At 40.2% G+C, this 27,102-nt stretch overlaps 2 protein-coding genes across 2 annotated transcripts; one reads left to right on the top strand and one right to left on the bottom strand.

Moving 5' to 3' along the window:
• Window positions 1-853: 853 nt before the first annotated feature.
• On the bottom strand, window positions 854-17,205 carry nr1h3 (nuclear receptor subfamily 1, group H, member 3). The gene is made up of 11 exons (XM_063880611.1): window positions 16,990-17,205; window positions 14,226-14,419; window positions 12,907-12,989; window positions 11,075-11,320; window positions 10,037-10,303; window positions 9,738-9,943; window positions 8,897-9,076; window positions 8,671-8,770; window positions 8,223-8,336; window positions 4,579-4,673; window positions 854-4,241 (listed from the first exon to the last, which is right to left on the bottom strand). Exons 3-11 carry the CDS (start codon window positions 12,947-12,949, stop codon window positions 4,095-4,097), a joined length of 1,398 nt encoding a protein of 465 aa, XP_063736681.1. The 5' UTR covers window positions 12,950-12,989; window positions 14,226-14,419; window positions 16,990-17,205; the 3' UTR covers window positions 854-4,094.
• Window positions 17,206-18,036: 831 nt separating this feature from the next.
• On the top strand, window positions 18,037-21,997 carry arl14ep (ADP-ribosylation factor-like 14 effector protein). The gene is made up of 5 exons (XM_063880617.1): window positions 18,037-18,216; window positions 19,601-19,793; window positions 20,318-20,446; window positions 20,685-20,725; window positions 21,483-21,997. Exons 1-5 carry the CDS (start codon window positions 18,146-18,148, stop codon window positions 21,709-21,711), a joined length of 663 nt encoding a protein of 220 aa, XP_063736687.1. The 5' UTR covers window positions 18,037-18,145; the 3' UTR covers window positions 21,712-21,997.
• The last annotated feature ends 5,105 nt before the right edge of the window (window positions 21,998-27,102 follow it).

Genomic DNA, 27,102 nt, shown 5'->3' with positions numbered 1-27,102 from the left:
TAAGATTTGCTTTTATTATAAAATTAAATATATACAATTAATTAATTAACCTGTGCGCATTATTCAACATCTCAGTTTATATCAAATACTCTGCATCTTCAATCGCTGGGCAGGTTATTACAAATAGTGTCCTGATGTTATCCATTCAGTGATTCAGCAAGCACTGGAGTACAAAATGTTTTGATACGATACAATAAAATAAACAGATCAACGGTAGTGCCAGAGATAATGTAGTTAGTTGTTACTCATGATTGCCGATTTGGTGTGATTTAAACCTCTTAATCTTTTAACTTAAAGTTTGTGCAAATAGTGCTTTCTTAAGTGAAAAACTACGTTGGAAGCTGTGATTTAATATGCTTTATCTGATGATCAATCAATAGTCTGACTTTTTAACGGGGGAACTCCACCAATTGTACACACCAAGTCAAGGGCAGTTGTACTGTATTTGTGAGAAACACATCTCAAAGAACTATGTCATATCAAATCCAAATCACCATCAAACGGCGTTTTGAGTCGCATTTTTAATAATGCTGGCGTTAAAATAAAAATGAGTGCCCTTACCTAGCACTCCCAAAATTAGGTTGCAACCAATGCTGTTTTGGGTATGTTGTTGTTAAATGTACCTATTATGTGCATGAATATCTGATATCTTCCATAGACAACTTTAATCATAACACATGCAGTTTACGTAGCTTATAGCCTGATTAACCAAACCACACATAACAGCAAGCTCTCTTTTTGAAGTTTGTCATGAGTTTTCAATGGAAGTCACCATTAGGAATCAGAAATAGAAATGTTTCATTCTTAAGGAAATAAACCACAACAGATAAAATCTGACCAGCAAACAAGTACATTTGATTCCAATCATCAGCACTACAGCGTAGCTTTAATTTATACTGTGCATACAAAACAGAAGGTTTTCAGGAGTTACAAGTATTAAAATAGGTTGCATTTCTATACATCAATGTTTACAGTGTCACTCTTTGAAGTCAGGAATTAAATGAGATCAGAAATTAAATTACAGTATATACAGTACAATTAAACTTGATACAGCGTTATAACATGTACACAAAAAAACTCAGATTAAAGAGCCCAACAAATGCATCTTTGCATGTTTGATCAGCACACCATGACAAAATATTTTCAGTTTTATCAAAGTCCAACCGTCATTTGACCGTGGATTTAATTGAGGCATGGTAAAATTCATCCCAATATTACAGAGACGACTTTTAACCAAACTTAATGGATTCGTTTGGCAAGTCATACTCTGCACACAGCAAACTAAAAGCACACCTTAATTTCAAAATAGGACCCAAAACTAACAGAAATAAATCCTTGATGAGGGGTTTGAAATGCAGCACACTCACATGAATCTGCTTCTTTAATATTGATCGTCCTGTCAAAAAGAAAACCATTAATACCAAAGGGTTAGGAGAACGTAAGAAAATCACTTTTAGAGAAAATATAAAAAGTAAATCAAATTTTGAGGGGAAAGTCCAAAAGCTTGATACAATACGTGGTCAGAAAAAGCCAGGCCACTTCTCGCTTTATCTTGTACTGATGAATGGAAACAACAGGCAACCTTTGAATTTAATTAGCAATGCAATACAATAGATGGGAATGATGCTTATGCTGCATGTTGTAACTCGACAGCACCGGCTTCCTGTAGCAGAAAAACAAATGCTCAGCAGTAGCCTCTGTAAGGTGTTTTTCTAAGCAACTGTAGAGGGAGAGGAAGGAAAACACTCGGGCTACTTTTGTTCCTGTGAAGATGCTGCATGTTGGAGAACATACCACTGTTATTGCAAAAAAGAATGTGGAAGGAGAATACACTTGTTTTTGTTCATTCAACAAGCCACCAATAGGTGGGGCTCACTGCATTGGACAGGTCTGCTTAGAGTAGAGAGGCAGAGGCAGTAAGCAATGATCTACTGCTCCAAATAGCCGTCTGATAATTTGATCCAAAAATCAATTCTATACTTCATGGATAATCAAATAGCAAACAAAACCTAAACAGACATCTTATGCTATAACCATTTCTAATTAAATTAGTGTGAACTGCAGTATTCATTTTCATTAAGATCCTTCCTACATGCGTCAAAAATGTTGAAAGAAAAGAAAAATAAACATAATCTGTCGCTGTTGGAGCTTCACAACAGGTCGTTAATTTAAAGAAAAATAAGCAATAGACATGTTGGTGGATATAGAAATTACACGTATTTTATCCAAATCATAACTAGCTATGCCTGTTTTTATATATTTATATTATTTATTGAAAAAGACATCACCTGTGGTAAAGTGAGTTGTGTGCATTTGTATTTTAATCCATTTCAGCGAATAGGTTAGCTTCTAAAAGAAGTGTTTTGAGTTAAAAACTAAAATAAATTTTACCTGAAAAAAAAACAAAGGAGATACAATACATTAATGTCCAAACTTAACTGGCACCTTGAGAAAGCTTGAATTGTTTAAGCCGTTTGCTATTAAGTCCAATGGTGATAACTGGAAATGGCTACACAGGCTTCCAATAAATTGTCACTTTGAAAACTATCTACAGTGGCATTATGTTATCCCATTTTCAGCCCCCTTGTTTAAAGAGAAAATACATTTCACAGTTATGAATTTGCATTGACATTTCTTTATCAACCATTATGCATTTCAAGTTTACACTTCTTAGGAGAATGCATGAGTATAAACAGATATAAATGTTAATTTACTACTCATTTCCTCTAGTCCACTGCTCCCAGTTTACAGATGTTTTGGTATATTTTTCTCAGTGAGGCTCATCGAATAATCTGACAGTTAAAGCTGTTGGTGTTGAGTCTTTTTTTTTTAAGGAAGATACTCAAGAGCATGGTATATCTTTAGATCGAGATAGTTTTCTACCTGATATTATTTCAGCTATACATTTTTTCCCTCAGTGTTGTAAATTATCAAAAATAAAAGGCTGTCAAATGTTCTATGTCCTGTCTACTTGAACGTTGCTTATTCTTTTCTCACACCTTTAATTGTTAGTGATACAACTAAAATATAACATAAAATAGATAATTGGGGCAAAACTTTCTAAATTAAATTCACTTATACAACTTCAATGTCAGTATTCATTTTGATTAATTTGGAAGTCAGTTCAGAGATGGTAGCTGGACTTCCTTTTTTAACCAATGTTTAATCTTTACATGTTAAATAAAGACACATTAGTACCACTCATTGCAAGGTACCAGTGCTGTGTGTGATAAATGATGTACTCAACACCACCGTGTCTTGTTAATGAGGGCACAGTCTGCATTCGTGTGCGTTAGTTCATGATTGTACAGTCTATGTGTGCACTCTATACATTATTTATGTGAAAATAAATATACAATTTACATGAAGTTAATGGGCATCTACAAATGACCCAAAGGGTCCCTTATGAAAAAAACATCTCAAGTAACCGAATGGAAATTAAGGAAACCTCTAATTCCCAGAGGTCTACTTCACATTACTTTACCTGAGCAACTACACCCACCTTTTCATTGCTGCACTTACTCCAAAAAGGACACCACCTAACACACTATTGCCAATTCACAATACCAACCTACCTTTTCACTCTAACATCGATAAGCACATATGTGTCTGCTCGTGCTTCACTCCGTGTCCATTTCCACCTATTGCACGACTGCAAAATAAACTATTTCAACCTTAATGTGCAGATTTAATCCTGATGTTTGAGGAAGCCACCGCCAAGACCTGCTCAGATTATAATTGTTAGAGGGAGTATAGAAACTGCACTAGAAATTGACAAATAATAAATCAGAGAAAACTGGCTAAAGAGCCTGATGCTGGTATTTAATATCGCCATAATCATGTCAGCATCTGCACAAAATTAAGATCAAAAGGTTCAAAGACAACTAGGGGTTTCATGTTTCTCCATTTGAACACAAAACCATGTATCAGTCTGTTTGCGAGCAAAAGGGCAATGATGCTCTCCTCCCACATGAGAAAAAGAAATCTCGCTGCAATAACCAATCCCTGACCAGATGGCGGCAGAAAGGAGTCATTTGTCCTGCGCGATGCAACGTCTGTCTCAGACTTCACAGAGTGTGATATCCGGTCTGCCGTCACTCATTGACGTCCCAAATTTCAGAAAGCAGCGGTGGAAGCTTCTTGTCCTGGAGACGGAGGGCGAACACCTGCTCTGAGTGGACACTGCTTAATGTACGAAGGCTCACCAACTTCATCAGCATGCGAGGAAACATCAAATGATCCTGAGGAAGCCATTAAACAAACAAGTATCAAGAACTGCTAGGAGATAAGAGGAGACTTCCTGACCTACAAAATGTCTGCAGGAATTACTCTAGCTGTGTTTTTAGTTCATATACAAAGATTTAAGTCACTTGCATTCAGTATCTGCATTTAGAAAGAAAACAGCTCCTTGTGGTTTTTGTTATCTAGAAACTGCTCCTGTAACTTCCCTCCTCCAGTTTGAGTACATTAATGTCACCCCAGCCATGACCCAATGTGCTTGTTGTGATGACGACTAACAGGTTATGCTGACATTGTTGGTCACAGGAGTGGGGGGGTTACATAAACCACAGCACTTACATTTGGTCTCTTTATCATGATGTAAGAGCGCAGTGCGTCCACGTAGGGTTGCTGTAGCCTCTCCACCAGTTCATGATCCTGCACATTGGGCCGATCTAAACATAGTTTACCAAACGAAACAAAACAGACACATGTTTATCTCTGTTAATCTGAAAAAAGCAACTATAAACAGCAAAATTCTCCTATAGAAAAAATGGCATTTATAGGGGTTATACATTTTTCCTTGAGGATTCAATGCATGCTTTGTAATCCATGCCGGAAAGGAGTGTAAACATGGTCCAGTAACCTAAATCAAGATGGCGCCGAGGATGGCTGCCATGTCTCGAGCTCCTCAACAACTCCACATCTTAGTGTTTTTATTGTTTTACTTTGTTGGTTGTTTTTAACTCTTTTTGCAACATGCAAACCGCCCAAGCGAGCCCTATCATCCAATATGATAGAGAACACATTTTACACATCAGGTCGCTGGTGGACAGCAATAATCCACGACGACCTGCAAACAATGGAGAGTCTCCGTGTTTACCTGCTGGAGCTCTACTTGTGGAGCGCAGGAGGAAGAAACCACGAGGTTCCCGGGCCGGGGTCCTGGTCAGGCTGAGGAAACGTGAAAACAGGCCTCCTCTACCGAGTTTACTTCTGGCAAATGTCCAATCCCTGGATAATAAGCTGGACGAACTCGGTAGCAGGGTGGCATTTCAACGGGACATTAAGACCTGTAATGTTTTGGTTTTCACGGAGACTTGGCTCGACCCCACGATACCGGACGCCGCCATTGCTCCACACGGATTCTCCATTCATCGCCAGGACCGGACAATAAACTCAGGGAAGAGCAAGGGAGGAGGTGTGTGCTTCATGATTAACAACAAGTGGTGCTCAGATGTGGAGATCATTTCTTCGGACTGTTCTCCCAGCCTAGAGCACATCATGATCGGATGCCGGCCTTTTTATCTGCCGAGGGAGTTCACATCGGTTGTTCTAACAGCAGTGTATGTTCCGCCGCACGCTGACAACAACACAGCACTGGAGGAGCTGTATGGGATTATCGACAGGACAGACACTTCTCGGCCAGAGGCCGCATTTATTGTGGCCGGGGATCTTAACAGAGCCAACATGAAGAAAGTCCTGCCGAAATACTATCAGCACGTCAGCTGCCCCACGCGCGGTGGAAATACACTGGACCATGTTCATTTATCATGAATGTAACGAGCGAGTGCGTCCGTGGGTTGCTGTACCTCCACAGTTCGATCCTGCACATGGACCGATCTAACTAGTTTACAACGAACAAACGAATGTTTCCGTACTGAAAAAGCAATTAAAAGCAAATTCCTAAGAAAAGGCCATGTATAGGGTGTATTACATTTTCCTGAGGATTCATGGCATGCTTGTATCATGCCGGAGAAGGAGTGTAACATGTCGAAAGACTAATCAAGGGCGACGAGGATGGGTCGCAGTCTCAGGGCTCTCACAACCCAACATCTAGTGTTTTATGTTTACTTGTTGGTTGTTTAACTTTTGAACATGTAAACGCCAAGCGAGCCTAATCCAATATGATAGAGAACAATTTACATCAGTGTCGTGGTGGACAGGCAATAATCCACGACGACTGCAACATGAGATCTCGTGTTTACTGCTGGACGCTACTTGTGGAGCCAGAGGAAAACCACGAGGTCCCGGGCGGGTCCTGCTCACTGAGTAATGTGAAACAGGCCTTTACGAGTTACTTTGGCAAATGTCAATCCTGATAAAGGGTCCGAACCGTGAGGGTGGCATTCACGGGACTTGACCTGTAATGTTTTGGTTTTCACGGAGATTGTTCGACTCACATACGGACCGCCATGCTCCAGGATCTGTCATCATCGCCAGCGACAATAATAGAAGAGCATGGAGGGGTGTGTCTCATGATAACAACAAGTGGTGCTGTTGGAGATCATTTCTCGGACTGTTCCCAGCCTAGAGACTCATGATCAGCGCCTTTTTATCTGCGATGGAGTTCACTAGCGGTTGTTCAAAAGCTTTGTTCCCCGCCGCTGACCAACGCACTGGAGGGCTTATGGGTTTCGAAGGACAGACCTTCTCGCAGGGCGCATTATGTGGCCGGGGTTACAGAGCACATGAAAATCTGCGAATACACAGACGTCGATGCCCATCTCGGAACACTGACCATGTACTCCACACTGCCCTCTCCACCTGGACCAGAGGAACACTTATGTGAGAATGCGGTTCATTGACTACAGTTCAGCATTCAACACCATTGTGCCCTCCAAGCTCATCATTAAGCTCAGGGACCTTGGGCTCAACAGCGCCCTCTGTGACTGGATCATGAGCTTCCTGACGGGCAGATCCCAGGCAGTGCGGATGGGGAACATCACATCCTCCACCTTGACCCTCAACACCGGAGCCCCTCAGGGTTGTGTGCTCAGCCCTCTCCTCTACTCCCTGTTCACGCACGACTGCGTGGCCACACACAGCTCCAACACCATCATCAAGTGTGCTGACGACACGACCGTCATTGGCCTGATCACAGACGGCAACGAGACGGCGTACAGAGAGGAGGTCAGAGCCCTGACATCTTGGTGCCAGGACAACAACCTCCATCTCAACGTCAGCAAAACAAAGGAGCTGATTGTGGACTACAGGAAGAGGCAGAGAGAGGCACACACACCCATCACCATCGACGGGACTCCTGTGGAGAGTCAGCAGCTTCAGGTTCCTCGGGGTAAACATCAGTGAGGACCTGACATGGACACATCACACCAGGGTCATATCCAAGACGGCTCGACAGCGGCTCTTCTTCCTCCACAGGCTGTGGAAGTTCAACATGGACTCCAGGATACTCTGCAACTTCTACAGGTGCACCATCGAGAGTATCCTGACTGGCTGCATCACCGCCTGGTATGGCAGTTGCACCGCCCTCAACCGTAAGACTCTACAGAAGGTGGTGAAAACTGCTCAGCACATCACCAGGATGGAGCTGCCATCCATGGAGGACCTCTGCACCCAGCGGTGTAGGAAGAAGGCCGGTAGGATATTAAAGGACCCCAATCACCCCAGCAACAATCTGTTCTGTCTGCTGCCGTCTGGCAGACGGTACCGCAGCATCCGGACCAAGACCACCAGACTCAGAGACAGTTTTATACCACAGGCTATAAGACTGCTGAACTCCTGAGCTCTGTGAATGTCTACTCACATCTGTTTATAGTACACACACACACATACACATACATATATATATATATATATACACACACACACACACATATATATATATATATATATATATTATACACATCTGCCATACACATCTGTTTATAGTACACATATCTATATATTATACATATCTGCCATATACATCTGTTATACGTAATATATGCATCTGCCCATACCTCCTCATTCAACAGTGTAAAGTATTTAAATAGTCTCAATGTATTCCACATATGTATATATTTCACATCCTCAAATCTTTAGCGTTGTTATTGTAAATATTCTTCTCTCTTTTTGCACTATTTTATTTATCTTATTTGCACCATGTATGTGGAGTTGTTGGAGGAGCACGCGACATAAGATTTTCATTGCCAACATATACGTGGTATATGCTGTGCATATGACCAATAAAACCTTGAAACCTTGAATTTATAAGTTCTCACCTGCAGAAAAGATGTTGATTGCGATGAGCAGGGCGTACTCGGCCTCATCCAGCTGAAGGTCATTCATTCCCTTTGAGAACTCAAAGATGGGATTAATGAACTCAAACTGAAGACCTGAGGAGGAGAGAGGTACAAAGAAAAAGAAAGTCACATTAAAGAAGGAAATGTTACAAAAGGAAACCAATAATTATTATTTTCTTTAATATAAATTGCACACCCTATTGTGAAAACCTAACCTGACTTTCATATGTTGCATTTAATAACTAATAATGGCTGTCCAGTAGTTGCATCAGTTTGTGCAAAAACAATTAGTTGCATGAAACTGTTCAAATACTCTAAAACTCTTAAAATACAAGTCTGTTTATTATTTTGTTGTTTAACCATCAGACAAGACAGATACCATTAAAGTAATAAGCTTAAGTGTCCAGGCAGAAATAAGCATAGGTACCTGCTTTGGCAAAATCCTCTTTATTATAGCTGAAATCCTTCAGAAACGTGATGCTGTCGATAGCAGGGTTGTACCGTCGAGAAGTCTCGAGCAGCATAATCTGAGGAGGAAACATCTTTGTAAATGGAATATTGATGAAATAAGTATTTTCAAGTTTCATGTGTTTGAATTTTCAAGATCAGGCTTCAGACACATGACACATGTTGCACGGTGAATATTGACTAACCTCGATGGTTGACGTCTTTAACAGAGCAATCTGGTCCTCCCTGGTGAGCTCCAGGAAACCAGGAAGCTGCTTAGCGAAATCTACAATCTCCTGCACTGACATGATTGCGAGCTCAGTGAAGTGGGCGAAGCGCTGCTGACGCACTTCTCTGTTCTGCGGGTCCTGACTCTGAGGCCACGGCTGTTGGGTTCACACACATAAAATGTATGAAACATGGAGTAAAAAAAAAAAAGTTTTCATGCAAGCATCAGAGACAACATGTTTCATGTCAAAACCTTGACAGAAGAGATAATCCAATCAAGTTTGCTTTTACCACCAATCGAATACAATGGCTGTGACTCACAATCCACCTACACACATTAGCAGTGATCCAGAAAAGCCTTTTCTCTCTAAAGCAGCTGGATGCAGAGTACTGGCCTCCCACATTAAACACCCACCCTACATGCAGCTCGGTCCTTATTCTTTAGGCAACGACTGTCATGTTGAAAGCAAAAAACAGAGTCCCACTCTCTGGCTGGAGCAAATGTTCTTATTCTACAGCTAAACAGAACACTTCAATATATTTCTGAAAACATCTGAGGTGGGAAATGGGCAATGCAGTAACAATCGTTATTTATAATTGATCATCACGATCTAGTTTGACAGGACTGATCGGAGTTCCAAAGCAGTGATAAATCTGATTGTTCAATTCTCTTTGGGCGTGGTGCAATCTTTCATATTCCATTAGGAGCACTGAATTGGATTTTACTGTACAATATTTAACCTTACATTCTGTTGTTGTATTTTATTCTATTTACATGTACATAGAATCCTGCATATACTTGGTGAGAGGTTTCCTTACTGTCACTTTGGGTCGTTCCAGGAAAGACCTCTTGTTGCATTGCTTCTGCATGGACACCAGCTTCTCGATCATCTCCTGCTGCTGGGGGTCCAGGGCAGCGGTTTCCAGTGGAAGGGTAGGGGTGACCACTGTGGAGCTGCGGGCCGTCACATCCTCATGCTGCTTTTTCATCTTCTTCAGTCGGATTTGTTCCTCAGAGAGTACGCCTACAGGTCAAAGAGGATGTTCCATTTTATTCCCATGATTAAAAAGAAACTCACATGCCAAAATGTGTTCTAAACTCTCTGCTTCACACTCACACTGCTCCAGCATGCCCGCCTCCCGACACTTGCGCAGGCGGCACTGCTGGCACTTGCGCCGCATGTACATGTCCATTTCACAGCGGCCGTTGTTCTTGCAGTTATACTGGGCGCTCTTGATGACGCTGCGTCGAAAGAAGCCCTTGCAGCCCTCGCAGCTCAGGACATTGTAATGGAAGCCAGAGGCCTTGTCACCGCAGACGCTGCAAACTTCATTGCCCAGCATCTTCGGCGCAGGCCCCTTCTTCCTCTTCACTGGATGGCCATCTATACACACATTTTAAAAAAGTGAGTTTTTTCCAAGGCAGCAACTTTTGTACTGAGGTTTTTTGAAGTGTACAGGAAACTAGGCAATGTCGGCTCCTCTACCGTTATTCAAATAAAGAAAAGATAAGTACTTCCAGGCATCTATCTAAAAAGGCAGCCGTGTGTCGCAGTAGATAATATGCTTGTATATTTACATGAATGTGAAAAAGTTTATTCTGCAGTAAAAATCTGCATTTCAAAAACACATTTTTGCTCATTGTATGCTCAAAACTAGCATACAATGAGCAAGGCATTACTGAGATGAAGTAAAAGGAAATACTGGTTGGTCTGGTCTGTTGAAGTCGTCAAACCAGTACACACAGAAATAACTGAAGAAACACTCAGGAATGTAAACTAAAGTCTAAATGTAGGACTAATTTCGGGGCTGACGAGGGACAAAAAAAAGACTTAAATGTCACTGCAGGGTGACCCAAATAACGTAATGTGGAAATCATAAAAGTCTATTGGACTTTGAATGCCTGCCCTCAAGTATTTTCATAAAAGTGATGTATTCAGTGATGTCGGGCTTTCCCTCAGACATACGTTCAATGGTTATGACTCAAGCAGAAAAGTGCACAGTTTTTCCAAACACCCAAATCCCTCTTAAAAGGATGTGGGGTATGGATTTCACTTTGGTCAACATATGCTGCATTTAATTGTGTTTTTTTATTTCATATAAAACATTTCAGATGTTTGCTGCAGCTGTTAACAAGAAGAGCGTTTCTCTCTGACCTATGCTGGCCGATGTGTCCCCTGCAGATCCAGGATCCAGCTTGATGTCGCTCAGCTCCACCGGCAGAGGGCTGCTTATGTCGGTCAGGGATGAGCCGTTGTGTTGGGGGGTGGGGAAGTCATCTGGCCTGGAGAGGTCAGCCAGCGACAGCAGGCCGTCGTGCTTCATTGCGGTGCTTCCACTGCCTTCCTCAACCATGCAGTCCAGCTGCAGCTCAGAGGCCCCGTCAAACACCTTACTCTCATCTGACAGAGGGGACACACACATACATGTTCACTTAATCTCAATTGTGAAAGGTGTCTAAAATAAAAAGTTAGAAAGATTGTTACACAACTTAAACACATATTATAGAGTAATACTCATGGGGTGAAGACAAAGATTTATATAATTTGTTATCTCTGTCACATGGACGCAGAAATGTGATTTAATTGTAATTTTAGGTGGACAACATATTAAAGGTCCCCTATTTTGCTACTTTTCAGGTCCATATATGTATTTTGTTGCTCCACTGACATGTTTACATGATTGGTCAACCGCTTAGAGATTTGTCAAATGTCCCGTCCCTGAAAATAACTGAAAAAATGGCATTGCTTGTTGCGCCGCACCAGTTTATTACAAATAAATAATGATAGATTACCAGTAATCATTTCAAAGTGACACAGAGACATCGGATTCATCTTCAGCAGCGTTTGTATGCCCTTGAACACAACTTTTGATCACAAACAGCAAAGACTGTTTATAGCTGTGGCTCTGTAAAGTGAAGCAGTTTTCTTGCTCTTTCTTGGCTGCTAGTTCAGTGAGTTTTGGTCGTACAGTGATGAGACTTATACCAATGGAATTTGTTTCATATGATATGTGGTTTGTGCAGATAGCATGAAGTAAAAAAATTGCCGTAGCTCACTCGGTGCTATGTAGCGTTAGCTCATTTCGTTCAGTGTTAATTTAGACACTTGGTGTTGGAATTATGTTTCGTTTTGGTAAAAATGGTTCATATAGTCTGGTAGCTGAGTTTCTTCCCGTTAAGTGGGTATGCCACATTAATAGGTTGTTAAATGTTAACATGCCCCGAGACGCTGTTTTTTACAAGTTGCTGCGTCTGGGCTTAAGAGGTTAACGTGTTGTGAATGAAAAACCATCGCTGTATTTCTGCACAGTTTAGGTAAAGTTAGTGAGCATACAGCCTAAAAGCTTGGTAGCGTAGCGTTAATAGCGTTAGCTTGGAACTTTGCTGAGGCAAGCAGTGCGCTTGCGGCTCAACTCCCACAACAGCTCCACAATTCAGTGAAAAGTCAAGAACAAAACCATAATTTGGGTTTTTGCTCCGGGGGAATAGTGGTAAAAAATAAATGCAAGCCACTTGTTCTTCACATCTTCTTCCTTAGGTATGGCAAGTGGCAGCTTCTCCTCGCCATGGCTCCTCTGCTCGGGTCGGCTTTACGGAGCGGCTCACACTGCTATTGACTAGAATTCCGTTCTGTATCACGGTGAGGTCATTCTGATACGGAGCTGAACCAGGAAGTAAACAATGGAATCCAATCGAAGCGTTTCAGTCAGGGGGATGTTATATGGGAGAGAATTTCCCTCTGGCCTGAACTTTGGGATTTTAGCTTTTGCAGACCTATTACATGCACACAAACATAAATAACACACTACAGGAAAGGGAAAACCCCCCAAAGCATAATATGGGACCTTTAAATGATAGAATATAAAATACACTGGCTGGATAGCAATTCTTAGAGCACACAAGAAGAAGCTGTGTGGCATAACAAAATTGAAGCCTTTACTGAGAGAATACCCTGTCCTGGTATAATACACAAGAGTTTTCTCTTACCATGACCAACATCTGGAATATCAGTCACAGACAGCGTGGACATCTTCTGCACAGCAGCTTGTCATTACGAAACCAACGTGTACCTGTGCAATTAAAATCAAAGTAGACATATGAAATAAAGTGTGATGACCAGGAAAGGAATACCTGCTGACAATATGCGAGTATATAAGCTGTGTACACATTCAAACTGAAATGTTGTGTCTATAAAAATGCATGTAGAAGAACGTAGACCGTCTGTAAAAGCAGAAATGAAAGTTTGTCATGTGCCACATCTGGGCGCTTTTCAGGAAACTGATTCAGCAGACACATGCATGCTTTATTTTAAGCTATTTTTAAACCAGCCTGCAATGAAAATATAGTCTTTCTGTCATTTATTTTGAAAATAAAAATGGTTGTGCTTCCTCTGTTGGAAATCCCATTTGTACTACAAAAATACATTTTTTAAATGAGCTTATATTCCAGGGATTAAAAACCCTATTGAAATATGAATAGACGGACGAGAGACAGGATATCAATCTTTGGACCCACATGATTGTTTTTTTGCATCTGCAGACAAAAATGGCATATACCTGAGAGTCGACAAACTACACGTTAGTTCAGGGTAGTATAATTATATTAAAATGTTCCCTCTTCAATAACTGACAAATGCTCTCGTCTAAATCTTGTTTGCTATTCACACTACTCAATTTTACATAATGGACAGCTAGTAGTCCCATTTGTTTTATGTCTAAAGAGGGATCCAAAAAACATTTGTATTACACAACTGTTTGTGGTGTGACCTTTTCTGTACCAAATTAAATGATACAATTACCTAATATCACTCCCATTATTAACAACTTCAATATGGCGGCTGTTCTGTCAACTGTGGAAACCAAAAGCTGAAGACTGCCTGCACTGAGTTTGAAAATGTAATAAAAACAGCACCCATGAAAAAAACCATTACAGCGGAGACGACAGTAATTATCAAAGCCCTAGTCATAAGCTTTTAAAATACATGGTATTTAACCAGTAAAGCAGTTATTTTTTATTATACTTTTTTAGAAATGACTTGGTGCCCTTAATATTTGCTAATATTACAACAAATTAGGACAAGTCCAACTAATACTACGTTTGCTTTTAAAATACGGAATTAGCCGGAATATCCAAAAAGAATACGTTTCCACTGGGATTATTTTAATAAAAGTCCACTAAACAGCCCATTTATTGAAATATATATTAAAAAAACCCAGAAGGAGAACATTTTGATATAAAGCCTCAATTAGCTCAAACTAATTAGCAACAGTGATTCTGTAACAGGTTTAGTGTTGCAGTGACCTTACCTCTGAAGTTGACGTCTTATTTCTTGTATATATCCATCTTGCCCATGTGAGTCCACAACCTCAGTCTGTCAGTATGCCGGCGCTGATGCAGGACTTGCTTGCCTGGTGAGCCTTGAGGATGCCAAACCTCTGTGACTGATTTGACAGAGTTCAATGACTCAATATCTTGAAGACAATGAGTAGGAAAGAAGTCCCTTTCTACAATGCCCAATGGGAGACAGGAGGGAAAACAGATAGAGGGAGGGAGGGAGAGAGGGAGGAGGGTGAAAGAGGCAACAAGAGGTTACTATTGGTCATTTGAATAGCTCTTAAATCCCCACAGGGCTGTGGCATTCCTTCCTTTTTCCTCTTCGAGAACAGCCCATACAACACAGACACCTAAGGATGAGCCCATCTATTCTTTAGTTCGTTCAAAACATAGCCATTATTGTGGTTGACTAATAACACAAACTGGATACTCTGAAAAAACATATTGCATTGAGCTCAATTGAAGTCTAATGATCACATATGGAGAATCCACAAATCAATTAGAAAACTGTCATGTCAGCATACTGGATAAAACATCTGAGCAAAAATCTAGATTTAAAAATAAGTGTGGTCAAGGGCATCAGGTTTTATTGGGTGAATTCACATTATTTGGTTGTAAAACATTTCTACTCTGCCTGGAACCTCATCACCACACTGATCTCTCTGCTCAAGTCCAATGTCCTCTGCATCTTATCAGTCACCTTTGTCCATGAGCATGTTTTCATAGAACGCTGGAATGGAAATGAACTCACCACCAAAATCAATAAAGTACAGAATAAATTCAAATGCTTCAAACAAATGTAATGTATTCATCTTCATGTTATTAACCCACAGCATCATCACTGACGTGTCTGGAATAGTATATAGACTTCAAGTACAATTGACAAATCAATATTTTCAACTCATTTTGTAGTGCAAGGACTAAATCTTGCTGAACCTCACAATTAAGAAATGTGACTATAACAACTAGCTATTGGTGCTGAAACAAACTATAACTTTATCAGCAAAAAAATATGGATCATATTTTAGATACTACTTATAATAATGACTTAGTTCCTGGTGTCCTTCGTCTTCTATGATTCATATTGATTCCTGGTTGGAAAAATAAGCAATTCATCTATTTAAATGTAAGTGCTAGAAAATAAAGTCTGATGACAATGCAACTATGTTTTTGTTACGGTCACCGCCATCAACCACGTAGGTGTGTTACTGATTGACTGTAAGAAAGCAGTGCTCATAATGAAAGTACCTACCAGTCAGAAAAAACTCAAATGTTTTAAAAAATGTCTAAAAAAACAGTCAGCATTATTGAGTGGGAAATGTTGCTTTCTAAAAGTCTCAGGGGTGCCAACGGATGTTACCGCCCCAAGAGATGTAAAAATGGACTACCTTACTCAGCAACATCTTGGTGTGAAAGCAGAGAGTCAGAGCTTTCGGGAGTCACAGGCTCCAAATTAAATCAATGTTCCCACAAACACACTGATGGAAGAAGAAGTACATTCAGTGATTTAAGGCCTTGCAGACCCACCCAGATGATTTCACTTCTCCTGAAAGACCTATGGCTAAGTTAACACTGGGTGGAGCTCTACTGGGAATAAAGTGAGGGAACAAACTACAACCAATTACAAAGAAGCATGTCAGACTGCACTGACAACAGGTGCAACAGATTTCTGTGACTAAAACGCCCACACAGACGGCTAAATCAGACAAAAAAAAGTGGAACCAGGGATATTTGTGGGCTCCCAGTTCCAATCTTACAAAAGTTGTTCTAAGTATTTCATATCTTTAACACCAAACATTTGTCCAAATTTACTCAAGCCCGTAGATGTCCATAGTTTAAAGATTTGGTCATCTTTGTTGAGTGTATTAGAAGGGAAGTCTTGATCAGTTCACATTTCTTTTAAAACGATTACATCTTCATACAGTTTGTGATTCTGGCAGACTTCAGAAAGGTTATTTTTAAAAGTAAAATAGGATTGTGATATTTAACATTACAAAGAACTGCCATAATAAGGTACTGGTACTACATGGCCATGGTCAGATAAATAGGTTAGAGTGGTTGTGGGCAAAACATTGCTGATGGGTCTCCCCAAAATAAGTGGAACCAGGGATATTTGTGGGCTCCCAGTTTAAATCTTGTTTAGGCACATGCACACAGCAACAACAAATATTAAGCAAAGGAAATATGCAAAACCAAACACACAGTCTGGCAGCCTGTGTCAAGCTAAATTGGCTAACTTACAGGTAACACTTGCGTCGGTGGTTAGTGGGTAAAGTGGACGTTTATTTCGCAATCACGTTATGTAAACAGAGCATGTCGCAACTTGAGACAGGTTTTGCGTTGACACTGCCGATACTTCTGTGTAGTTTGTAGTTTACTATACTCACTGCTAACATTAGCCAGGTCAACCTTAGTTCGGCAGCCAGTTTACTGACAGACACATAATTATAGCTAACTGCAGTTTCAGCGTCAACATGGGCTAACATAAAAAAAAAACATTTGAATATATCACTAGTTAACTCGCTAGCCTTCAAACATTGCTAGTAAAAACATACAAAACCGGATGTTTAGGTGAGATTAGCTTTATAGTCAATCCCAACAAGGCCAATATCGTTTAGGTTAGCTTACACCCCCGCACTCGGCAGCAACTCCCTTTTAACAAGTTCAATTTAACTAGCCTAGCTAACTTCACATCACGGATCGTTCAAACATGACAAAGGGAAAACGTTGGTTGACTTGCCAGAGACTTCACGAGTTTGCACCCTCTTCTTTGTTTGCTACTCCGTCCTTTTGGGGTTGTTGACAGCGGCTCTGAAAACCAAAGCTAACATGTTAGCTCGCTAGCAGCGTAGTTATATCATGTGATTCAGAGGCTCCGGGTGGCTCGGCTTGCGCAGCAGGAAACAGATTTCATCAGGCTGAGAGAGGGCTCTGCTGCCCAGTGTACAGGCTGACAGGAAGCATCCAGCGGTGGACTGTAACTAAGTACCGTTACTCAAGTATTGACTTTAACAGTATTTCCATTTTATGTAACTTTATAATTCAACTCACGTACATTTTGGAGGGAATATTGTACTCCATTACATGTATTTAGGAGTTTTGGTTTGGATAATGATATGTTATTATTAGGTTTTTTTACCCCCCCTTTTTTTCTACGCTCTTATCTTTTTATGTAATATAATATATGTTATGTTCTTTTATATTTGCACTGTGGGACTGCCAGAAACGGTATTTCAATGTTCTGTATCTATAACACATATGGAAACTTTGACAACAAAGTGGACTTTGACTTTATACACCAGGTAAAGCTATGCAGGAAGTTCAACACCCTCTTTACCACCATCTGTAGTTAATCGATCTAAAAATGGACTCTTCAACAATAATATATATATATATATATATATATATATATATATATATATATAGTATATAATTATACAATTATAGTATATAATTATACAATTATATACTAGATATTTTTCTTGCATATTAAATAATAGTGTAGTAAAATGTGTATTCGATTGCTTATGTGGTTACTTGTAGAATCAAGCTCATGTTTTTTTTTTTTTTTAGCATTTTGTAGGTTGGTAAACACTCCAGACCACAAAATGTATGTTCACAAGCACTAAAACATTTCGTAAAAATGTATAAGTCTATTATACAAAATATGTATTATTTCAATAATAGAATTAAAGCCTGAAATGATCCTCCACTGATAGTGAAAGTGAAGATGAAAGTCTGAGCTGCCGCTAGAGGGCAGACGCTTTGGCGGTAGAACAGGAAGTTGAAGTGGAGCTACATCTTTTAATTCACCGAAGAAGAACCTGTAGCAAACAGGTCGTGTCTGTTATTGTTTTTAAACATCTTCTCCATCTGCAACAGAAAAGATACCATGCCTGTTATCTGTGCGGCGATAGGGTGCAACAATAAGTTTGTGAAAGGGTCGGAGATCAGATTTTACAGGTGAGTTTTCACCGCTCGAACTGAGGTGAAGTTTTAGGATCACCGATCTATCAAATGTTATTTGAAAAACCACCGCATTGAAACATGAATTCATCTGCTTTTACATTACTGACTGTCCTGATACTATTTCAACCTTAAGGTAACATTCAGATTACATTTGCGTATCGACACCATATTTAATACCATGCTGCCTCAGAGTTTAGCCCAATGCTAATCTGTAACCTCATTACATCTTTGTTATTAGTTTTTGTGTTCACCACAGACCCATCCTTAAATACAATAATACATACTCACATTACCTGTTGTAGCTCGGTTCATTGCTGTATTCTTTACGTATAATTATCTTTAACTGGCTCCCACTGGTATAAAGTAACTCATTTCCCCAAGTATTGTAAAGAAAAAAAGAGGTATTTTTACTTTACTTGAGTATTTTCACATTGTGCTAAATCATAAACTGAAAAATAATATTAACCCAACACTTATTTTCGGATCCCATTTTTCATGAGCTGAAAACAAACATCTAAGACTTTTTCTATGTAGCCTACTCTCAAATATTTTTCACAAATGTGTCTAAATCTGTGTTAGTGAGCGCTTTGCCGAGATAATCCATCCAGCTCACTGGTGTTGCATATATTACATATGACGTTACTAGTTACTTTGCAGATTTAGGTTATTTAGACAAAATGAACATATCGACACACATTATAATATATATAGGTTGTAGTTTTACCCAATAGTGTATAAAGTAATTCAAATAAACCCCACTTTTACTTACAAGTGCAACATTGAAGTGATGAACACATAAATGCATCAATAATCTTAGGGAGAAGGACAAGGAGTTTTCAGAGGTGTTGGAGATCTGGGCGGTGGTGGCAAAGTCAAAGGGACTTGGCTTGGGACCTAGAAGTCACCGTTTCAAGTCCTAGAAAGCCCAAGTGCTCCTGAGGTGTCCCTGAGCAAGGCACCGTTCCCTAGGGCGCCATAAATATGGCAGCCCACGGCTCGTAACACCAGGATGGGTCAAATGCAGAATGTAAATTTCCCCTCTGTGGGACTATTAAGGGTATATTATTTTTTTCTTCTCTTTTATATGATATTATCATGACTATAGTTGACATTATAGAGAGCTACACCCCTCACAACATACAGTCAAAGAGAACATGATTTACAGATGTGGACTGCTGTTTGTCCAGGTGTTAATATTAGCAATTTAAATATGCTCATGTAACTGAAAAAGCAAGTCTAGTTGCAAGAAAAATGTACAACATGACATCTTTAATCAACTGTTTACCATCAGGCTGTAACACATTATGTGAAGAGTGTTAATGGTTAAAATCATGCATCCTCATTTAGAAATAATCCCCTCTCTCTCTCTCTGTATCAGGTTCCCGCTAAGCAAACCTCAACTCGCCAGCAAATGGGTGCACAGCCTGGGGATGAAAAACTTCATCCCAACTGCCAACACTTGCCTCTGCTCGGAGCATTTCAGGCCCGACTGCTTCAGGGACTACAACGGCAAACAGTTTTTGAGGGAGGATGCCGTGCCCACCATATTCATTCAGGGGCAGGACTCAAAGGTGTGGTAGAAACTAGGGCTGTCAAAGTTAACAAACTTCCGGCACTAATTTGTTTAACTCGCGCGTTCTGTGAGCCTCGGCCCGCTCCATAGTTTGAAAAAAAAATCTGTAAACCCTGTTAACGTTGTGGATGACAGCAGAAACCAGAAACACACTACAAATGTAGAAGGAAAAGTCACTTTTGAATGGCAAGTTCAGCTATAAAACCCTGCCAAGTGGTTTTCTCGACAAGACCATGGCAATAATATTGTTTATTTATTATTAACATAATTTATCATTTATTATAAAGCAATCAGATTTGTACACTAACAAAAAAAGTTTAAATATCCCTTTAAGGTACATTTAGAATACATTTTAAAAACTTGCAAAATATGTGCGATTAATCGCGAGTTAATTATGGACAATGATGCGATACAATATTTTAATCGATTAACAGCCCTAAAACTATTCTTCAGTAACAGTTGGTTTACATTCAGCCTGTTTTATTTTATATAAAATGACTACATAATCTAAATACTCCCCAGATTGAACTTCGTAAAAGAGGGGTGGTACCAAAGGAGACAAATGTTGTGAATCAAACGGCAACACAAGCAGACAGAGACCGAGCAAGAGATGCCGTCAGTCAACGCAGAGACAGGAGAGGAGGAATGAGGGTGAGTTTCTCTTACTGTGCCCCCATTTGCTGGTGCCATTGCCTGTACTGAGACTAAATTATGATACCCTTTAAGGTGTCATATTGGTTGTTTTTGCTTTTAACATTCTGAGCTAAAATGAACACCCACTGTTTGAACTGGATAATGACAAACAAATGTTTTTTATCGTTAGGTTAATTTAAACAAATGCATAAACTAAAATAGTTGGCATAACATGTTTAAATGTATTTTGTCACAGGGGGGACGAGGAGGCCGTGGAGGGAAACAGCCCTCTGACAGGTGAGAAACGGTGTTGGTGTTTCTGTATTCTCTTGTAGCTCTACTGAATTCTTTCATGGAAGATTTAGTTTTCATCTCTTTACGTCTACTATAAAGAGAAGAAGCAGAATGTAGCCCATCACAGATAAGCCTGATGCTGTTCCTCTCAGGCACTAGTTACATTTGTATGGGAAAGGTTGCTGAGCCAATTTAAAAACAGCTGCTGTGACATATCTCAAATAGTTTTGGAGTCTTAATGTATTCTGTGATGAATTTGTCTTCTCTGATACAAAAACCAGGCAGTTTTTGTTTAGTTGAGATATTTTAGCATAGATTTTAAGTTTTGAATGGCAGGAAGAACTGTCCACCTAAGAAAAAGAGATCTTGTAACTAATTATGCCATATGTAGGGAATAAGTACTTAACGTTCAGAAAAACCCAGCTGAAATAACATTAACTGAATGTATCAATGCTGTAGAAATATTGAAAGGGTCAATTGGTAAATAATAGGGCCAATAGATTTATAACGTAAAAAATCAAAGCTGTCCCGTTGTTTTCAGCCCTCAGTGAATGTTTCACAAAATGAATTGTCATTGTCAGTAATGGTGGATACCAACTGAGTTTTATAATGCAAAATGTACATTTATATTCCACTATCCTAATGTCTACTGCCAGACAGAAATAAAGCTGAAACGGTAATTAATGAGAAAACACCAGAGAGGAAAAATGCTTCAAGAAAACTCAATTGCTAATCTCAGTTTTTCCGTTTGTGCTGGCAGACAGTGTATTGGAGCCAAGAGCAAAGTGTACGACAACAAAGGTCGACTGCTCTCTAACAGTAAAGACATGTGCGACTGCCTGGATGTGGACTGTATGGGCTGCTTCTACCCCTGCAAAGACTGCAACTCTCGCAAGTGCGGGGTCGAGTGCCGCTGCGACAGGAAGTGGCTTTACGAGCAGGTGGAGGTTGAGGGTGGCGAGATCATCCGGAACAAGTTTGCTGTTTAGTCGTCAGAGAAACTGGGAATATGAACTTGCTTTCCTTAAATTCAGCCGATGGACGGTCCAACACTGGGATGCTTTTTTTAAAGAGATCTCTGATAATAATCAGGTCTTGCAAAGTAACTGCCTGTGGTAGAAAACTTTGCAGATTAATATTAACATTACGAATTGTGATGAATGTGCTTTTTTAGTCGATGCCCCGGTTTTCTTTGTTATTGAAATGTTTTTCCTGTTGTTGATTTATGCACACATTGTATATATTTCTGGAATAAAAACTAGTTTGGACCACAAATCTGAATAAGAATACATTTTTGGCACCACAATTTAATTTGTTTTACTTTTCTTGTATAATTATGTTGAATTGTTGAAGGGTTAGAGCTTGGGGTTTTCATTGCCATTACTACACTGTAGCTTGTGTGAATATGACATTAAAGCCTTTGAATCTTGAATCTAATCAGTCATTTTTAGGTTCAAAAAAAGAAGGATTTTAAGGCATTATAATCAATGATTTTATTTAGGATTTAATACATTTCTGACAAAAGCCACACATTTGATGTGAGTTCTGGCCTGAAAACACCTACAGGCCAAATTTGAATAATAAACATAGCGCCACCAACTGGCAAAAGGAAGATACAGTTGCTGTGAGTTTTTTTCAAAGTTTTTTTTAAGTAATCGGTTTAAAGTCATCTCAATGAAGGTCACCTTACATCACATAACATCAGTAATAAAATATACAATAAGCTACAAAGCATAGCTCAAATGAGATGCTGATTGTGCGGCCACATAGGGTACGCTATAGTTTAAAAAGATGGGTTCCAGTTTGCAGATGTGAAGAAGAAGTGAGGTTCCAGTGTTTTGCAGTGTAAGAAAAAGCCCTGGCACCCATTGTGCTGAGGTCAGCTGGTAAAGACCTGCTGATGAAGACTCTATGGAGCTGGATGGGGGGGTAGGGTCTGTGAGATGTTTTATGGAGGCCCTTTAACAAGTTAAGGCATTAATTAATTTGTCTGTAGAGCCCTCTTTTTAAAACGTAATACTTTTTCATTAGGTCATTTTTCTGCCCATTTAGCAGACTGGACAAGCCCATCTTTTTTACTTCCCCCAACACACCGAACAAAGGCAGCATGACACAGCAGTTCATCACGCTGGCTAAAGAAGAGTTGCAGATCTGCTGCTCAGACAGTAATGTCTCATTTATCCACATCCTGCCGTCCTTGAGCACGAGTAGGTCAAGTGTCATGCAGCGCAGACTTGCTTTGTCTTCATATCCTCAAATATCCCTCTTATTTCCAGGGAGCATCTGCACCAAGGCCTGAAAAATCAAGATCCTGCAAAATTGGAACTTTTAGGAATTACCACGGTGGATATTTCTTTTTTAATGCAAATTAAATGCTAGGTTTCTTTGTGTTGTGCATTGTATAACTCATTTTTGAACGGCTACATATACATAGCTTATTAATATTTATACACCCTGTTCGAGGCTTAAGTTTTGTTCCAAATTCCATTTGAAGTTCCAGTCAAATCAGTTCAACACTCAAACATCATGCAGTATATATGATGTATATTATTAATATTAGGCATGATACTGTTACTGTTATTTTAGGCAAAGCATCAGTTCATTTTGTTTGAAATAGTACATTTCATTGTGTTGTTTGACCCATTTATCAGCCCAAAATGTTATTATGTTGAGGTTACAAAAGTTGTTTACAATAAAAATATGTTGTTTTCTAATTGAATCCTTCACGTCAGTTCACGTTTTTACCTACATTACCAAACGTATCTCAAAGACCCTTGAACAGACGCTGTAACCATGAACAGACATTCAAGATGAATCCCATTGACTTTCTTAAAATGTTGATCTCTAAAAGACGTGTTCCCATCAGGACGAACTGTAACCAGAATCATAATTGCTTTATTCATCCCACAGAGGGAACATTTACATTTGTTACAGCAAGTAAAGATCCAAAGATCGTATAATGTTAATTAAGAGGCATGCATAAAAACCTTGAAGATAAAAATAGAATTCACACAATTTACAAAATACACATCCAGTAACAGTTGTGAACCAGCAGCCAGGCGATAGTATTTAAAGGTGGAAGTATAAAGTATATTGCACAGTTGTTGACAGATTTATTACAGAAGATGAATAACTTTAGTTCATCCGTATCGTCAGAGCCCTGTCATTCTCAATTTGCATACTACATTAGATAAACAATTTTCACGGCCAAAAGACTTGCAATATTAGAACGGCAGTCCGAAAGTCAAATGCTGCCAAATGTTTCTATAGGTGAAATATAATGCAAGTACGCACCCTGAGAGTTTGATCTGTCTCTCTTTCCCAACCTTCCATCAAGTTTCCAGAAAATCAGAAGTGGTTTTCCATATTCCTGCTGGCAAAAAAAACCAATCTCACTAACTACATTTATTGAAAGCCTATCCAAGCTTGCAGTGCAAACAGGTTCTTGTGAACAGGCTTCATCATTGCATTGCTACCACAAAAACAACCCATTTGCTGTGGAAATGAATTCATTACTGGTTGTGTCATTCTAGTTTGATGTAGCCCTCTCACTGACTTACAGGAAACACATGCAGGAGAGTACACACTGTATGTTAGTGTGCCCATTTAGAGCCTTGTGTGCTGTAAATCAAAGACAGCAGTGATAATAGTGTGTTCTGGATGGTGCTGATCCATTTCAAGGAAGAATACATCAAAGCCTGACACAAAGCCATCCTCTACATTAAGGCGTCCAGTTCTTCCTTACAGCAGAAAGACACTCGTCTGTAAACACGATGAAATGTCTATCTAAATATTGGCTTCGGCCGTCATTAGTGAGGTGAGAACATGGACCTCCAGGGAGCTGCTGGAGGAAAACATGCAGCTATTAACGAACACCAATGACCTGAAATCTGTCAGCAAGATCCAGCCTGCCATGTTGACACTGAACTGGAGAGGTGACAGAAGAGTCTGTGAGGAGATTAAAGGCTGAATCTATGAGCATCAGGGTAAGAAGGTCCATCTGGATGTTGTCAGAGAAGATGAAGTAATGTGGTTGTCCCATATTTAATTGCTACACTATAAGAGTTTTTCAGGTATTTGCTCATAAGTACAAACCCTAGAAAGTAAAAAGATATAAGGAAGTATAATAGTGTAAGCAACTCCAATTACAGCTACAATACTACAAGTTATCCTGAGGCTTATTTAAATTTCCCAGCTTTTTGGACACACAATTTCAAGGCAATCCATCAAATAAGGGTTGAAGTATTGTAGTCGGAACCACTGGATAAACAGCCCAAAAGCTGAAAATTAAATATCTCCGTCCTCCTTTTCAAATGATTTTCTTAGTTTTATCCGGGTTTTGGACCATTGAACTATTTTATTTTGGCTGTATTTAACTTGCATTGGTAAATCTTCAATATTTAGAAAACAAAACACAAAAATTAACCAAAGAAAAAACTTTTACTACAACAGACAATTAATTAATTCACCACCAACTCTGTAAGTGTATCAATGAAAGAGGTTGGTGCTTTTCCAATGCCTTTAATTGCGAGGTCAAGAGAGGAAATATATTGCTTTTGTCTCAATTTCCCGTCACATCTTTCCTGCACACTGTCTACCCCAGGGTGGTTATTTTAAAATAAAATATGTGTGTGATATAGTACAGGTTAAAAAAGCAGCACCCTCAGAGCACAGTCCATCTCCACCTGTTAGCTTATCCTCCTCCTCTAAATCAGCTAAGGTCATCGCTCCATAATCCAAATATCTAAAGAAGTCTCGAATATATACTTCAGCTCTCTATATATTCACATTCTGAACTTCCACTTACCTCAGTGTGCTGCTGTCTTAAACAAAAAAAGTATTGTGTTAATCTACTCACACCCAGCTCTTTTTTCTGTCATTGATCATTCTGTTCCACGTTCTATCGTTAATCATTTCATTGATTGTGTCACTTGTTAGGGCACTTTGGCTTTGACCCCTGCACCACTTTCTGGCTCAAATATTGATACCCTGTAATACATGTGTTCTCCAGTAGCTTAAATCAATCCAAATTAGACTTTAGGAAAATGTTACAGACTGATTTCCAAGAAACCCCTGTGACAGTGTTAAGTTACATTACATGAAGCTGACGCTCTTACCCAATGCGACTTACAATAAGTGCAATAAACCATAAAGATTCAAACCAAGGAAACAAGAACAGCGCTGACATATTTACACAAACATGCAATATCATTGTCAGTGCTGGTGCATTGTTAAAACAATTAAGTGTGTTTTTTTTAGACATGAAGATGTTCCGATTGTTGGTCCAAACCAGCTTGTTCCACCATTTGGGAGCCAGGTTAGTCAAAACTTTTATCACCTCCTCCCTCCCTGACTCACTGGACCCCCTGCAGTTTGCCTACAGAGCAAACAGGTCCACGGATGATGCCATCTCCCTCACCCTCCACACTGCCCTCTCCCACCTGGACCAGAGGAACACTTATGTGAGAATGCTGTTCATTGACTACAGTTCAGCATTCAACACCATTGTGCCCTCCAAGCTCATCATTAAGCTCAGGGACCTTGGGCTCAACAGCGCCCTCTGTGACTGGATCATGAGCTTCCTGACGGGCAGATCCCAGGCAGTGCGGATGGGGAACATCACATCCTCCACCTTGACCCTCAACACCGGAGCCCCTCAGGGTTGTGTGCTCAGCCCTCTCCTCTACTCCCTGTTCACGCACGACTGCGTGGCCACACACAGCTCCAACACCATCATCAAGTTTGCTGACGACACGACCGTCATCGGCCTGATCACAGACGGCGACGAGACGGCGTACAGAGAGGAGGTCAGAGCCCTGACATCTTGGTGCCAGGACAACAACCTCCATCTCAACGTCAGCAAAACAAAGGAGCTGATTGTGGACTACAGGAAGAGGCAGAGAGAAGCACACACACCCATCACCATCGACGGGACTCCTGTGGAGAGAGTCAGCAGCTTCAGGTTCCTCGGGGTTAACATCAGTGAGGACCTGACATGGACACATCACACCAGGGTCATATCCAAGACGGCTCGACAGCGGCTCTTCTTCCTCCGCAGGCTGCGGAAGTTCAACATGGACTCCAGGATACTCTGCAACTTCTACAGGTGCACCATCGAGAGTATCCTGACTGGCTGCATCACCGCCTGGTATGGCAGTTGCACCGCCCTCAACCGTAAGACTCTACAGAGGGTGGTGAAAACTGCTCAGCACATCACCAGGACGGAGCTGCCATCCATGGAGGACCTCTACACCCAGCGGTGTAGGAAGAAGGCCGGTAGGATATTAAAGGACCCCCATCACCCCAGCAACAATCTGTTCTGTCTGCTGCCGTCTGGCAGACGGTACCGCAGCATCCGGACCAAGACCACCAGACTCAGA

The sequence above is a fragment of the Eleginops maclovinus genome, chromosome 4 (genome assembly GCF_036324505.1).
Source record: "Eleginops maclovinus isolate JMC-PN-2008 ecotype Puerto Natales chromosome 4, JC_Emac_rtc_rv5, whole genome shotgun sequence".
NCBI classification, from domain to species: Eukaryota; Metazoa; Chordata; class Actinopteri; order Perciformes; family Eleginopidae; genus Eleginops; species Eleginops maclovinus.
The sequence above is the reverse complement of the archived record's forward strand: the minus strand, read 5'-3'. Positions and strand labels throughout refer to the sequence as shown.